Genomic DNA, 14312 nt, shown 5'->3' on the forward strand with positions numbered 1-14312 from the left:
TTGGGTACAGGAGTTGGGAGGTCATGTTGCGGCTGTACAGGACATTGGTTAGGCCACTGTTGGAATATTGCGTGCAATTCTGGTCTCCTTCCTATCGGAAAGATGTTGTGAAACCTCTATAAGGTCACCCCTCAATCTCTCCTCATAAGCCAACCTCCTCAACTCTGGAATCAACCTAGTGAACCTCCTCTGCACCCCCTCCAGTGCCAGTACATCCTTTCTCAAATAAGGAGACCAACACTGCATGCAGTACTCCAGGTGTAGCCTCATCAGCACCTTGAACAGCTGCAACATAGAGTCAAAGAGATGAACAGCATGGAAACAGACCCTTTGGTACAACCTGTCCATGCCAACCAGATATCCCAATCCAATCTAGTCCCACCTACTAGCACCTGGCTCATATCCCTCCAAACCCTTCCTATTCATACACCCATCCAGATACCTTTTAAATGTTGCAATTGTACTAGCCTCCACCACTTCCTCTGGCAGCTCATTCACTTGCGTGAAAAAGTTGCCCCTTAGGTCTCTTTTATATCTATTCCCTCTCACCCTAAACCCTCTAGTTCTGGACTCCCTGACCCCAAAGAAAAGATTTTGTCTACTTATCCATGCCCCTCATGATTTTATAAACCTCTATAAGGTCACCCTCAGCCTCCAACGCTCCAGGGAAAACAGCTCTAGCCTATTCAACCTCTCCCTATAGCTCAAGTCATTCAACCCTGGCAGCATCCTTGTAAATCTTTTCTGAAACCTTTCAAGTTTTACAACATCATTCCAATGGGAAGGAGACCAGAACTGCATGCAATATTCCAAAAGTAGCCTAACCAATGTCCTGTACAGCCGCAACATGACCTCCCAACTCCTGTACTCAATACTCTGACCAATAAAGGATAGCATACCAAACGCCTTCTTCACTATCCTATCTACCTGCGACTCTATTCCAAGTGTTTAATTTCTGCTAAGATTTGCTTTCCCAAAATGCAGCACCTGGCATTTATCTAAATTAAACTCCAGCTGCCACTTCTTAGCTCATTGGCCCGTCTAATCTTTTATATAATCGCAAACTAAACTAGTCCCACAGGCTTCCTCCTGACCCATATCCCTTCAAACCTTCCTATTCATGTAATTTTCCAAATGTCTTTTAAAAGTTGTAATTCTACATATCCACCACTTCCTCAGGAATTTCATTCCACACGTGAACCACCCTCTGTGTAAAAAATTTGCCCCTCATATCTTTTTTAAATCTCTGTCCTCGCACCTTAAAAACGTGCCCCCTAGTTTTGAAATCCCCCATCCTAGGGAAAAAAACGACTACCATTAACTCTATCTATACCTTTCATTATTTTATAAAATTCAAAGGCAACACAATCAGGGATCTAGGGTCTCCCCACCAGCCTCCCACCAGATCTGATACTCTGTACTCATGGCTGTGGATCTCACCCACTCCCATCCCCAGATTTGCGGGTCACTGAAACTGCACCTTTCATCCTTATTCAAGGATTGTAGATCAGATCAAGTATATCTGGTCTTCCAGTCTACTTTGGAGCTCTCCCTGTCTGACTGTAAGTGAGTACCAGACAAAAGTTATGTGCCATGGATTTAAATCTCCATCTCAGGCATGCAAGGAAACCTGGACTACTTTGCTTGCTGTTCGAAATCCCACCAGCTCTGGCTATGTAGTCTGCATAGTTAATATCCTGATTAAATATTGGTCACTTACAAGAATGCTGGACTACAACACAAGTAAGGAGGATTTGAGATCACCAATGCTTATCCACTTCTGGAAATACAGTGTACAGGAACTGAGATTAAGTTGCAAGGTTTTGTGTGCATGAAAATGTGCATTTATAGTTTTATGATGGCATATTTCCCATGGTGTGTCCACATCGTCAAGTTTGGAGAATGTCTTAAGCAAGGGGTGACAGTTTTTGGCAGATTACATAACAAGCACATCCATTTCCATGGTAATTGATCAATGCTAATGTGCAATAAATTGGATTTATTCTTCTTGTTCCTCACACTGTCATTGGGTAATAGAGATGTACAGCACGGAAACAGACCCTTCGGTCCAACTCATCCATGCAGAACAGATAATCTACATTAATCTAGTCTCATTTGCCAACATTTGGCTCATATTCCTCTCAAGCCTTCCTATTCATATACCCATCCAGATGCTATTTCCAAATAGATCCAAATGCTGTAATTGTACCAGCCTCCTCCACCTCTTCTGGCAGCTCATTCCAAATACGTACCACCCTCAGCATGAAAAAGTTTGCCTTTAGGTCCATTTTAAATCTTTCGCCTCTCACCTTACCCTATGCCCTCTGGTTTTGGACTCCGCTGCCCAGGGAAAAAAGACCTTGACTATTAACTCCTACAGGTAAAAACAAGGACTGCTGATGCTGGAAACCAGAGTCTAAATTAGACTGGTGCTGGAAAAGCACAGCAGGTCAGGCAGCATCCGAGGAGCAGGAAAATCAGTGTTTCGGGCAAAAACCCTTCATCAGGAATAGAGGCAGGGTGTCTGCAGAGTGGAGAGATACCTGGGGGTTGCTCCTATACTCAATGGACTGACCAATAAAGACAAGCAAACCAAGCCTTCTTCACTACCCTGTCTACCCGTATCTCGTTAAAAATCACACAACACCAGGTTATAATCCAACAGGTTTAATTGGAAGCACACTATCTTTCAGAACGTCGCTCCTTCATCAGGTGGTAGTGTGGGAGTGATGCTCCGAAAGCTAGTGTGCTTCCAATTAAACCTGTTGGACTATAACCTGGTGTTGTGTGATTTTTAACTTTGTACACCCCAGTCCAACACCGGCATCTCCGAATCATACCTGTAACTCCGCTTTCAAGAAACAATGAATTTGCACCCCAAGGTCTCTTTGTCCTTCCTCGCTGGTCTTGGACTGGGGTTGACAAGGTCAGAAGTGTCATGACGCCAGGTTATAGTCCAACAGGTTTATTTGAAGTCGCAAGATTGCAACAAAGGTAATTTCTCTGATGAATCATAACTTAGTGAGCATCTTATGGTGGATCATTTCTTGTTATCTCATCTTAAGTGAAACATGTATGTAAGTGGGATCGAGTTATACCGATATTGTAGGCATTCAGATTATTCATGGCTAATATTGAGTAGAAACCCACCAGTCATGTATAATCAAAGTAGCATATCTAAGACATTTTCCCAGAAGCTGGGCAATGTTCTAGCTTGTTGCTCTGAAAGTTAAGTTTTTTTTTGTGGAGTGATGCTGAATGGACTTGATGCCTAAAGCTCCAGAAACCTTAATGTGGTTGCTGTAAAAGCAGCACGGTTTGCGGAACTAATTAATATCAGACAATAGGGTTTGCATAAACTTTTACACATTGTTTGTAGCTCCCTTTGAACACATTACAGCAGCACATTATGAATTATCATTGTACAATCAGGAGACTTTGACTAATAAAACTCCCATTGTTTTTATTCAGATGAGCCAAAGTGAAGTGCTTATGAAGCATTGGCAAGCAGATTATCTCAATGAGCAATGTCTTTATTTGCAAAAGAAAATTATCATCTGCCAGAAAGGTAAATAAAATTAAAATGGCACAGTACAAATTACTAATCTTCATATTCTGTCAATAACGTATTCTAATTTCCAACATTCAAACTGAATAAAAGAATATTTTAATTCTATGCCTATACAAACAAATGCATATTATTGTAATTTTAGTTAACAGTTCAGAAATTGCTGGACAGACCAAACCAAATGACCCACTATAAGGAGCTGAAATGTTATTAAGTTTTATCAATGCGATTAATTGACTACAGCTTTTATTGTCAGTTCACCAGTTAGCAGCATTGTGTTTCCTTGTGCATTATTAACTCGTATGTTTTGTTGTGTGAACTGTGGATCCATAATTCTGTTCCATAACGGTAGTTGTCAGAGAATTTCTAGCCCGCCAGCGGCTGCTACAAAGGATGAACATCAAACAGCAAGAGGTCAGCTCCATTGAAAGCTTCTTGCAGTCTGCGGAAGATATGGGACTGAAAGCATATGATTCCTTGGTCATTCAAAACGCTTCCGACATTGCACGGGAAAATGACAGGATCAGGAATGAACTTAATGCAGTTTACGTGAGGGAAAAGTTGGAAGCAAGACACAGAGACGAGCAGGCCGCAAAACGGTGAGCATGAACTTCTGATATCGCCTTCATTGTAAGGAATGATTGCTGGACTTGTCAGTACCTTTAGTACATGTGTGAATTAAGATGATATTAAGGAGCCAAATGAACGGTTTCATGTGTTACAAATAGAGCTATTCCAATAGACGAAATTTACTAATTAAATACTGCAGTGAATTTGGGATTCTGTGTGTACTGAAAGTTTTTTAAGCAGAATGATTTGATTTGTCAAATGTTGCTTACATGTTCTGAGTGTTGATGCATTCTCAAAAATCCAGTGAGCGAGTTCTGTTGAACACACGAGTGCTTTCAAATGCCGGGTTGCTTTTAAATAGTGGTCTGCTCCAGTGAAAGAGTTAACCATTTTGTGTCATTCCATTCGCCTGTTTCAGGCAGCTATCCGCATCCGCAGCAGTCACATTATTGGCGGGAGTGCTTGCTTCGTCTCTATTTCCTAACTGCAAACAGCAAAATAGATGGGCACTGGGAGCATCTCAGCACCCACCCACCTTCACAACGCCGAATAATAAATTGCTTAGGAACACGTTTCACAGCCTAAAATCTTGTGTGCATTAACAGAAGCAAAATGTTTTTAATTTGCAAAGAGTAGAAATGGACAGAAGACATCCAGCATTCTGTGGATTTGTGTTTGACAGGAGCAGTGCTTCCACCCTCACTTCACAGTGGGGGGGTTGGATGCTTGCTTGTGTGAAAAGCTGGCGTTACGTTTGCATGAACAAGTTCATTGTTCTAAATCAGCATCTGGACATCATTTTAATTTCAGATCTGGCAACGGGAGTGGAAAGGTCAGCGAAGACAGTCTTTCGGGCTGTCGAACAGCGAGGCATTTTCTCTCGAGCTCGGTGCCGGCACCTACCTTTGTCGATGGGTTGGCACATTCTGTGATTGGATCATCCATCAGATCACCCTCCCTTCACTCAGTATTCAGTATGGATGATAGTAATGGCCTGCAGTCACCACGGAAACAACCTCCTCCAAAGCCAAAGCGGGACCCCAATACGCGACTGAGTGCTTCATATGAGGCTGTGACTGCATGTATATCGGCGGCTTCTAAAGAAGCAGCTAACGAAGGTTTGAAGAATGATTGTTCACATTGAAAATAGTGTAAAATTAGACTAAAATGGACAAATCTGCCTCATGATTAATCTGTCCATTTATGTGACATTTAGTAGTGTCATGGGTGATTTAACTGCCAGTCTGTGATATATGTATCTTCTCAGGATATTGCCTTTTTGTCCTGTAACTAAGACTCGTATGATATTTCCTGAAAGCAATGAATCCTAGTCAGCAGCTGAAAAATTAAAGTGATAATGGTACCATGGTGATGTCACAAAACATAAATAGCATTTTAGGAACATGGTGAATATTGTACCCAGTCTGCCATCGGAAATCGAGTTAAATGTCTCCAGCACAAACATATATGCATGTCATCGAAACTAGCAGCACAAGAGAAGGCGATTCAGCCTGTTGTGCCTATACCAACCTTTGAGATCCATACATTAGTCCCAAATCCCCACTGTTTGCCTCAACCCAGCAATTTTCTTTTCTTTTCAAATGTATCTGCAATTGGTACTGAATCTGCTCCACTTCATTTTAGGCAGTGCATTCCAGTGAATCTTGAAACTATCATAATTCTTCGGGACAAACAGGATGGGCAAGAGGCTGTTTCACTTGCTGTCAATTTTCATACACCCATGTGTATGCAGACACCAAAGAAGGAAATACTGTAATTTAGACATGGACAATGGAACATATTTCTACATCACCAGAAGGTTGTTTTTTTTTACTGTCTTTGACATTAGCAGAACCTTAGCACTAGACAACCACCTTGTAATCTTACTCCCATGTATGCATATTAATCTCATAAAGGTATTTGCTAATTGCATTGCTGCAGAAAGGAGCCACACACAAAGGGACCATTACTCAGAAGGAGACTGCTATTGTGCTGTAGCAGTGTCTCCTATCTAAGTTTCATTTATGTGCAGTTTCCCACTTCGGGCATACATTTAGCTAATAAAACTTCTTTAATCCAATGACAACACAATTCTCTCAGTGGATATTATAATGTCCACTGTGATGTGCTACAGCTAAATTCAAATACTTTACATAATACACTCATTCTAATTGACCTTAACTGTACTTAAGAACAATTTTAGTAATTTAATATCAAATGTTTTACAAAGAATTCCATTCAATTTATTCTTAAATACAAAACAAATGAAATGTTTTTGAGACCTAAGAATAGTTCAACACAGTAATTTATCAAACAAGAGTATGTGTTCCTGTCTTCAGCAGCATTAACATTACATATATATATATATATAAAGAATTAAATAACACCTCTCCTGACCTCAGGATGTTCTGTACAGCCAAGGAAGAACTTCTGAAGAGTTGTCACCAATTTAGTGCAGTCAATTTACATTTAACAAGGACCAGCATCATCCTTAACTACTCATTGAATTCCCACTTTTATATCAGTCTCTCTCTCTCTCTCTTTCCCTTTCTCTTACATTCATGTACTTTCAGGTTCAACTGCTCTGCTGAAAGAATACACAAACTTTTGTTTTCTCTGTCATCCTTGATATTTGTCGACAGTACTTTGAATTTGAGCACAATTATGTTAAATATTCTTTCCTGCTTCCTACATTACACTGATCTTGCATTGACTATTAAGAACACTGGACATCCAGGGGTCATGAAGAGATTATATGTAAATGCATGGTTTTCTTTGACTTGATTAATTCCTTTTGCTGTCTCACTCTTCAAATTTTGCATTTCAATGGAGCATCAACGTTTTAATCAATGAAGTGAAAGTTATCGAATTTTAACTTTTGACATGCTGAAATCACTAATCTCAGTTTCCTCATACGTTACAACAGTTGAAAAAGATTGAAGTCAGTATTCCTCTTTTGAGTATGGGAAGACTGCATAGAGACAGATTTGTTGTGGAAAATCATATGATTAAATCAGATTCTGATACATTTTCCTAAATCTGGTCACACAATAGAAGATTTTATTCAAAGCCCTAAAGGAGAAAATTTCAACTGCATGTTTTTGTGCTTCTGATATAATGATATGTAAAGGTAAACATTAAATTTTGAGTTTGACAGTTAACAAGTTTGCAGTCTAGGATTTCCAATCAAGAATTCAAACTCATCCCTTTCATTAAACAGGGAATATCACAGAGTCTTTGACCTGGGCTCCTTGTTGTCAGCAGTAGCATTAAAAACCAAGAGAAAACCATCCCCACATAATCCTTATTCTCTCACACTGATAGTGAAAGACAATAGACAAATCATTATTCAATCCATCATTGAATGTCTTCAAAATTCACGTAAAATTTCCTTTTCCAAAGTTTCTGTCACTGTTATTGTGAGATACCCTAATAAACCTCTGGAAATTCTTCCAGCAAAACTTCCAGGATTATTTTCTCACCTCTATTCATCTATCACACTCTGTTTATCTCATCACCTCTGGAATTTGTTGCCCACTTCCCTTATCCATGAGTAAATTTAATTTGGAAGTCTTTCCATTATCCTGTGAAAGTGGTATTTGAGTGGTGGTCTTATTTTCTGAATCAGTTATTTAAATGAGTACACAAGGGTTTTAAATTAACAGTACTTTTTAATGAAAATTCAAGTGCATTCAATTAAATAAAATGAGGTGTGGAGGTCAAAAAGTAATGAATTAATTGAGCAGTTAGACTTCAGGATTTAGAAATTACTTGCAAAGAATGAGATGGAAGTGTAAAAATTTTAATTAAGTAAATGCAACAAAAAATGGGCAGGTAGAACAGTTTTACACTGAATGAAGAATGGAATGAATCTTTTCAACAAAACAGGACATAGTTAGCAATTAGTAAATTCATTAAATAAAGATCAATTTCAGAGAAAAGAATTCAGTGGAGGTAGAGGGATTAAAGTTGCTCTACCGAGACTTCTTAGGAAGTCCACCAAATAAATTAATTGAAGTCAGAAACAGCATTTCAATAGTCTATGTTGGGGAGGGGGGAAGCTTGTCAAAATTAATTTAATAAGTAAGTGAACTTGAAGAATTCAAAATAGCCTTAGGCATCTGCGGAATGAAGTGAAAACATTGGGGTCAATTAATTGCGAGTAGCCTTGTAGATTGTCAAAATTAATTAAAGTTGTAGGCTTTATCCGACAAAATTAATTAAATAATAAAGTAGTCTGTAAGAATTCCTAATAGTTTTAGACATCACTAAAATTAATTAAGAGATTACTCTTAAGAATACAAAATGACCTTTCACAATATTGGCTAAATAGCAAATGTATTATCTTATCATGTTTATTAAATTGATCCATAAATGTGACAATTTAAATCAAATGTATTTCCAACAGGCCTCAGAATATTTGGATTTATACTATCTGATAACATGGATTGCTGACTTTAATAGATTTAGTCCTACCCACTATAAGCAGATTGCAATGGATGATTGTAATAAAGGACTATTATCATTCTGTAAATACTTTCTTGCAGGCCACCTTAAATGGTTTACTGAAAAGGAACTGTGTAATCAGATAACTGAGATTATGCTTCAATGATCGTATCCCAATAGCTTATGGTCTGCTGAGTTTATTATTGCCCCTTTTGTTCCTGTTGTGAGTGTATGAATTGGATCTGACCCTCACATGACTGTCAGGCAACATAAGTGAATGAGGTGGTTTGGATCTTTCTTGCCTTTAAGTGCAGATCAAAAATCTGTTGAGCCAAATGGGAAACTGATCTGTGACATTCCATTCTATGACCTGGTGGTATCCAACCTAAGGTTCACCATGCTAGAAGAGGTAGTTATGGTAAATTTGAGCAGTGAATAAAGGTATAAATGCTCATGGATTTTGTGCGGCTGAAGGTCATGGGTAAAGATACAAGGTGTGTTCTTCCCCAATGCACATACATTATAGTAGAATCATACAGAATAGAAAGAGACCATTGAGCAAGTAGTCTCCTTTTGAAATATTTCCATTTCCTTGCTATTTTCCTATCGTCTTACATTTATTTTTCCTTTCCAAGTTTACATCCAATTTCCTTGGGAAATTTAGCACTAAAGCTGCTTCCACCATTTTTCAACCAGTACGTTCCAAATTGTAATTTTTGGTGCTAAAATAAATTTATTCATTTTTTTTGCACTTTCTCCCTGTGTCTGTATATGTTTCCTCTGGGTGCTCCGGTTTCCTCCCACAGTCCAAAGATGTGCAGGTTAGGTGAATTGGCCATGCTAAATTGCCCATAGTGTTAGGTGCATCATTCGAAGGGAAATGGGTCTAGGTGGGTTACTCTTCAAGGGTCGGTGTGGACTTGTTGGGCTGAAGGGCCTGTTTCCACACTGTAGGGAATCTAATCTAATCTAAGTCAGAATAGTACGTCAATCATGTTAACTTATTTGAATCACTCTATGCTAAGTTAAAACCTCATGATAATATATTCCAGCAATTTTCTGATATTGGACTAATTGGCCTGCAGTTCTCTGCTTTCTATTCCTTCCTTTCTTTGAACAATAGTAGATTTGCTAACTTTAAATTAGCTTCAATAATTAAAAGGATGAAAGTAAGGTAGAGAAATTCTACAACTTTTATAATTAGGAATGCACAAGAAGCCAAAATCAGAAGAGCATACACAACTTGGAGATTTACACATCTTTGGAGGTGTTTTGGAGGGGAAGGGCCATAGAGGGATTCAAAAGCAAGGATTAGAAATTTTAAATCAAGATATATCTGATTAGAAGGCAATGCAAGTCTGCAAGCAGAGGGGTGATTGGGAATATGACTGGATGTGAGTTAGATAAGGGCAGTAGGATTTTAGACGTTGTCACATTTATGGAAGGTAGAATGTGGGAGACCAGGAGTGTTCCAGGTTAGTCCAGCCAAGAGGAAGCAGGATGAGGTTTTCAGCAGCAGATAAGATGGAGCAAAGTTGGATGATGTTACCGTGGTGGAAGTAGGTAATCTTTGTGCCATCATGAATATGAGGTTGGAAGCTCATCTCAGAATCTTTTGTTACACTAAGGTCACAAAAAAACTGGTTTAACCTCAGGCAGTTGTCCATTCCAGACAATGGTCATGACGTTCTCTGAAGGGGCATGAACCACAAGTCATGGAGAATCTGGATTCCACAAAAATTGTGGAAATGGGTCTAGAAGATTCCTATCTCCACATGGGAGTTGGTCAGGTCAAGAGTACGGTGTGTAGACTCATTATGTGAACTTTTATCCTATGTGAGGACCACATTAAATCTTGCAATATTGCCTCAGTCACTATCACTATTTTTAAATGGATATAGACTCCACGAAGACCCCATCCCTATATCTAAACACTAATGTAGACATCAATCCCAGCACAAGCAACAGGTTCAATTTATAGTGTCAATGGCCATTCTGGACCCATAGCCAGAATGAGGCTTTTGTTGCTTTATTTTGAAATCTGCCTTTAAACATCTCTTCACCTTAACATTTTCTGCCATTATTTTTACTCTTTTACAAAACACCTGCATCTGACAGGATGAAGCTCTGTCTTTTACCAAATGTTCTGATCAAAAGTCTTGATCTTGACTTCCCTCCATATGCTTTTGCTGTATCGTGTCGATCACTCAAAATCTCCTGCTCTTAATCTAACACAATGCCTTCAAACCAGACCTTCAACCTTTGAAATGCACCAACTTGTCTCTTTGCTAGTAGTGCTTGTAATAAAAGAGATTACGCTGTAATTTTTGGTGACTCCAGTTCACAAGAAATTTGATGACCGAAGCCAGGGCAAAGAAAAATCAGCCAGCAATTCTACATCTTATATATAGCATGGCTTTGAACCTTTGATGTAATTAGGAATAGACATGGTTATAAAAGACCACTCCACTACACCCATCTCATTCCCTAAGCCCCTGCCCAACCACCTGCTGTCCTGATGTTGAATGTGAAGATTACTACCTAATACTCATTTCAAAATAATGGCGAGACGGTGCAGTATTGATGATAGACTAGTCCCTGAAATCCTGTACTTCAACAGGGAGTTGAGCAATGGCACAGTAGTTCAGTAGTTAGCATTGCTGCCTCACAGCACCAGGGGCCCGGGTTCGATTCCAGCCTCAGTGACTGTCTGTGTGGAGTTTGCACATTCTATCTGCGTCAGCGTGGGTTTCCTCCGGGTGCTCCGGTTTCCTCCCACAAGTCAAAAGGTGTGCACCTTGGGTGAATTGGCCGTGCTAAATTGCCCATAGTGTAAGTTATTAGTCAGGGGTAAATGTCTGGGTGGGTTACTCTTTGGAGGGTCAGTGTGGACATGTTGGGCCAAAGGGCCTGTTTCCACATTGTAGGGATTCTAATTCAATTCTAAGAAAAAGAGGCTGAATGGAGGGGTGCATATCCAATTATCACAAAAAATTCCAGAAACATCAAACTTACTTGTGGAATACATTATACTGACAAACATTCAAGTCAATCAGGAGCATAGGAAGTTAAATAATTGATTTTTTCCTCAGACCTAAACTTCTTTTCTTAAATCCACAGTTTTGACTAAACCAAGACCTCACAGTGATGATTACAGCACAATGAAAAAGATTCCCCCACCAAAGCCCAAAAGAAGTCCCAACACCAGACTGACGGGTTCATATGAAGAGATCTATGTAAGAAAACCATCTGTATCAAAATTCACAAGCACAATGACTAAAGGAGCACATAGCACGGGGACTATTCAACGCGCTGCATCTGTTGATGGGCCCCACTATAGCACTTTGACTCTCCACTTGTCCCAAGATGAGGATGTGGAGCCTGTTTATATAGAAATGGGAGGGACCGGTGGAACAAGTGGAAACTCTCTGGCAGAGGTGGAGAGTCCTGATCAAGGAGAATCTGTTTACGAAGAGATGAAATATTGTTTGCTTGACAGCAACCCCGGCACTTCCTTCTTTCCAAAGCAGGCAGCTTGTCCTCCCCTTCGCACAGAAATGCAAACCCCGGTGTTGCCTGAGGATTTCAGAACCGGTACCCCTCCCATGGCGAGCTGTCAGGAATTAGTATGTGACATTCCGCCACCATTTCCAAACCTCCTCCCCCATCGGCCCCCTCTGCTTGTATTTCCTCCAACACCAGTGCAATGTTCGCCTGCTTCTGATGAATCACCACTTACACCCCTTGAGGTGAAGAGGCTACCAGTTCTGGAAACTAATTTGAATTACCCTGTGCAATCAGATGGCATATCACCCGCCTCTCAACCATACGCAAGCCATCAAAAAGGAGAAAGTGATACACCACCATCTCCGGGACTGGGTGTGTTCAGTATATCAGGAAAGATAACTCCACCCTCGGCATCACCTCCTCTTCCTTCAATTCCTACACCTCCCTACAGGCAAAGTTCACATTTTATTTTCCCACCAGACACTCCCACCTCTTGTTTTGCCAACGCAGGAAAACTAGTTATGAGCACAGATGCTCCCAAAGTACCTCAGAAACCTGCTCCCCTACAAGGAGGGACCTCTACTATCTCTGCAAGATTGCCTTGCTCACCAGTAAAAAGTTGCAGGACAGAACCTGGAAAGAGCCAACCCTCCTCAGCAGGGGGTGCGTCACTATTTCCATACTCTTCCGCTATTAATAGGCCAATTACCAGCCCACTTGATGAGCTGAACAGTCTTTTCAGCTCAGGTCGAAGTCTTCTTCGAAAATCAGCAGTAGGGATGAAGATACGGGAGCAAGCAAGTGAGTACTTTGACATCTGTACGATAATTCTGAGATTTTACACTGCGTTATCTGTGAAATGGTGCTTTCATGGTACAATACCCAAGCTAGAAATGTCAGATGAAGTATCTTTCAAGTGGATGCAAAAATTCCCAAAGCATTATTCAACAAAAAAAAAGCAGGGATGTTCTCCCTGCTAGCCTCACCAATATCGATCCCTCAAAGAACATTTGTAAAACAGATTTTTTTGTTCATTTATCTCATTGCTGATTTATGGGACCACATTGTGAGAGATTGACCGGCCAAATTTTCCAAGAGTACAATTGTGGCTGTAAACCACTTTGCGATATCCCCAGATTATGAATGGAACATTTCTTTCTTTAATGGACTCATGTATTCATTGATCAACATGAAAAAGCCAATGGTTACAGCATTTGAGGAAGGGTCACACGATCTGAAATATTAACTCTGATTTCTCTCCAGAGATGCTGCCATACCTGCTGAGCTTTTCCAGTAATTTCTGTTTTCGGTTCTGATTTATAGCATCCACAGTTTATTTGGAATTTATTTGTTTATTGCATCCGTTTGGTTATTAAACATCAAGGGAAGCTGGAAGTATTTTTTCCATTTTACATATAAAGCATATGTAAATGTATAAATTAATGAATAATTGAATAAATAACCAGTAGGAGTGAGAAGTTGCATTTATAAAACAGTTTATCCCACCTTTAAGACTTTTCAAAGTTGTCTTCTCTGATTGATTACACCAATCTACACAGAGTTAGACCCCACAAAAATAATTGATAAAAGAGTGTCTATTGTGTGTTGCTGGTTCCTTAAGTATAGTCAAGTCACTTCCCTTTTTCTCTCCTTAAAGGGGAATGAGATTCCAATCCCATTTTGTAAATCATCCATTCATCGCCGATCCCTCTCTCCTTTCAGAGTGAGTCTGTAGGTGACTGCTACAGACCAATATGGCTACCACAGGCTCTGTTACACTTGAGGCTGCTGGTGGTGATGGGAACGGCTGGATGGGGTTTTGTGTGGCATCACGCTCCTTTCCCTGTTTTCGCTTGGTTTCTACATTTTCCTGACCGCAGGTCTCAAGGTGCTCGATACCTTCCTGGATACTCCTCCACTTAGGCCAGTGATTCCCAGGTGTCTGTGGGAAGGCTGCACTTCACCAGTGAGGCCTTGAGGGTGTCCCTGAAGCACTTCCTCGGTCTACCTGGGGCTCGCCTGCTATTTCGGAGTTAAGAGTAGAACACCTGCTCAGGAAGTCTCATGTTGGTCGTGGGGACGATGTGTCCAGCCCAGGGGTCAGTGCCTCGATGCTGGGGATGTTGGTCTGGTCGGGGGCGCTGGTGATGGTGTGCCTGTCTTCCCAGTGGATTCGCAGGTTCTTGCGCGGGCAGCGTTGATGGTGTGCTCAAGTGTCTTG

The 14312-nt window shown here is 40.3% G+C and overlaps 1 protein-coding gene across 1 annotated transcript in view; it reads left to right on the forward strand.

Moving 5' to 3' along the window:
* The window catches only part of myo16 (myosin XVI), a 375473-nt gene that overhangs the window by 351313 nt on the left and 9848 nt on the right, over positions 1-14312 (forward strand). Inside the window, exons 31-34 of the mRNA XM_043691191.1 lie at positions 3472-3568; positions 3921-4167; positions 4949-5256; positions 11705-12892. Coding sequence (XP_043547126.1) covers positions 3472-3568; positions 3921-4167; positions 4949-5256; positions 11705-12892 — 1840 coding nt within the window. The remainder of the gene's footprint in view (positions 1-3471; positions 3569-3920; positions 4168-4948; positions 5257-11704; positions 12893-14312) is intronic.

The sequence above is a fragment of the Chiloscyllium plagiosum genome, chromosome 6, assembly GCF_004010195.1.
Source record: "Chiloscyllium plagiosum isolate BGI_BamShark_2017 chromosome 6, ASM401019v2, whole genome shotgun sequence".
Classification (NCBI taxonomy): domain Eukaryota; kingdom Metazoa; phylum Chordata; class Chondrichthyes; order Orectolobiformes; family Hemiscylliidae; genus Chiloscyllium; species Chiloscyllium plagiosum.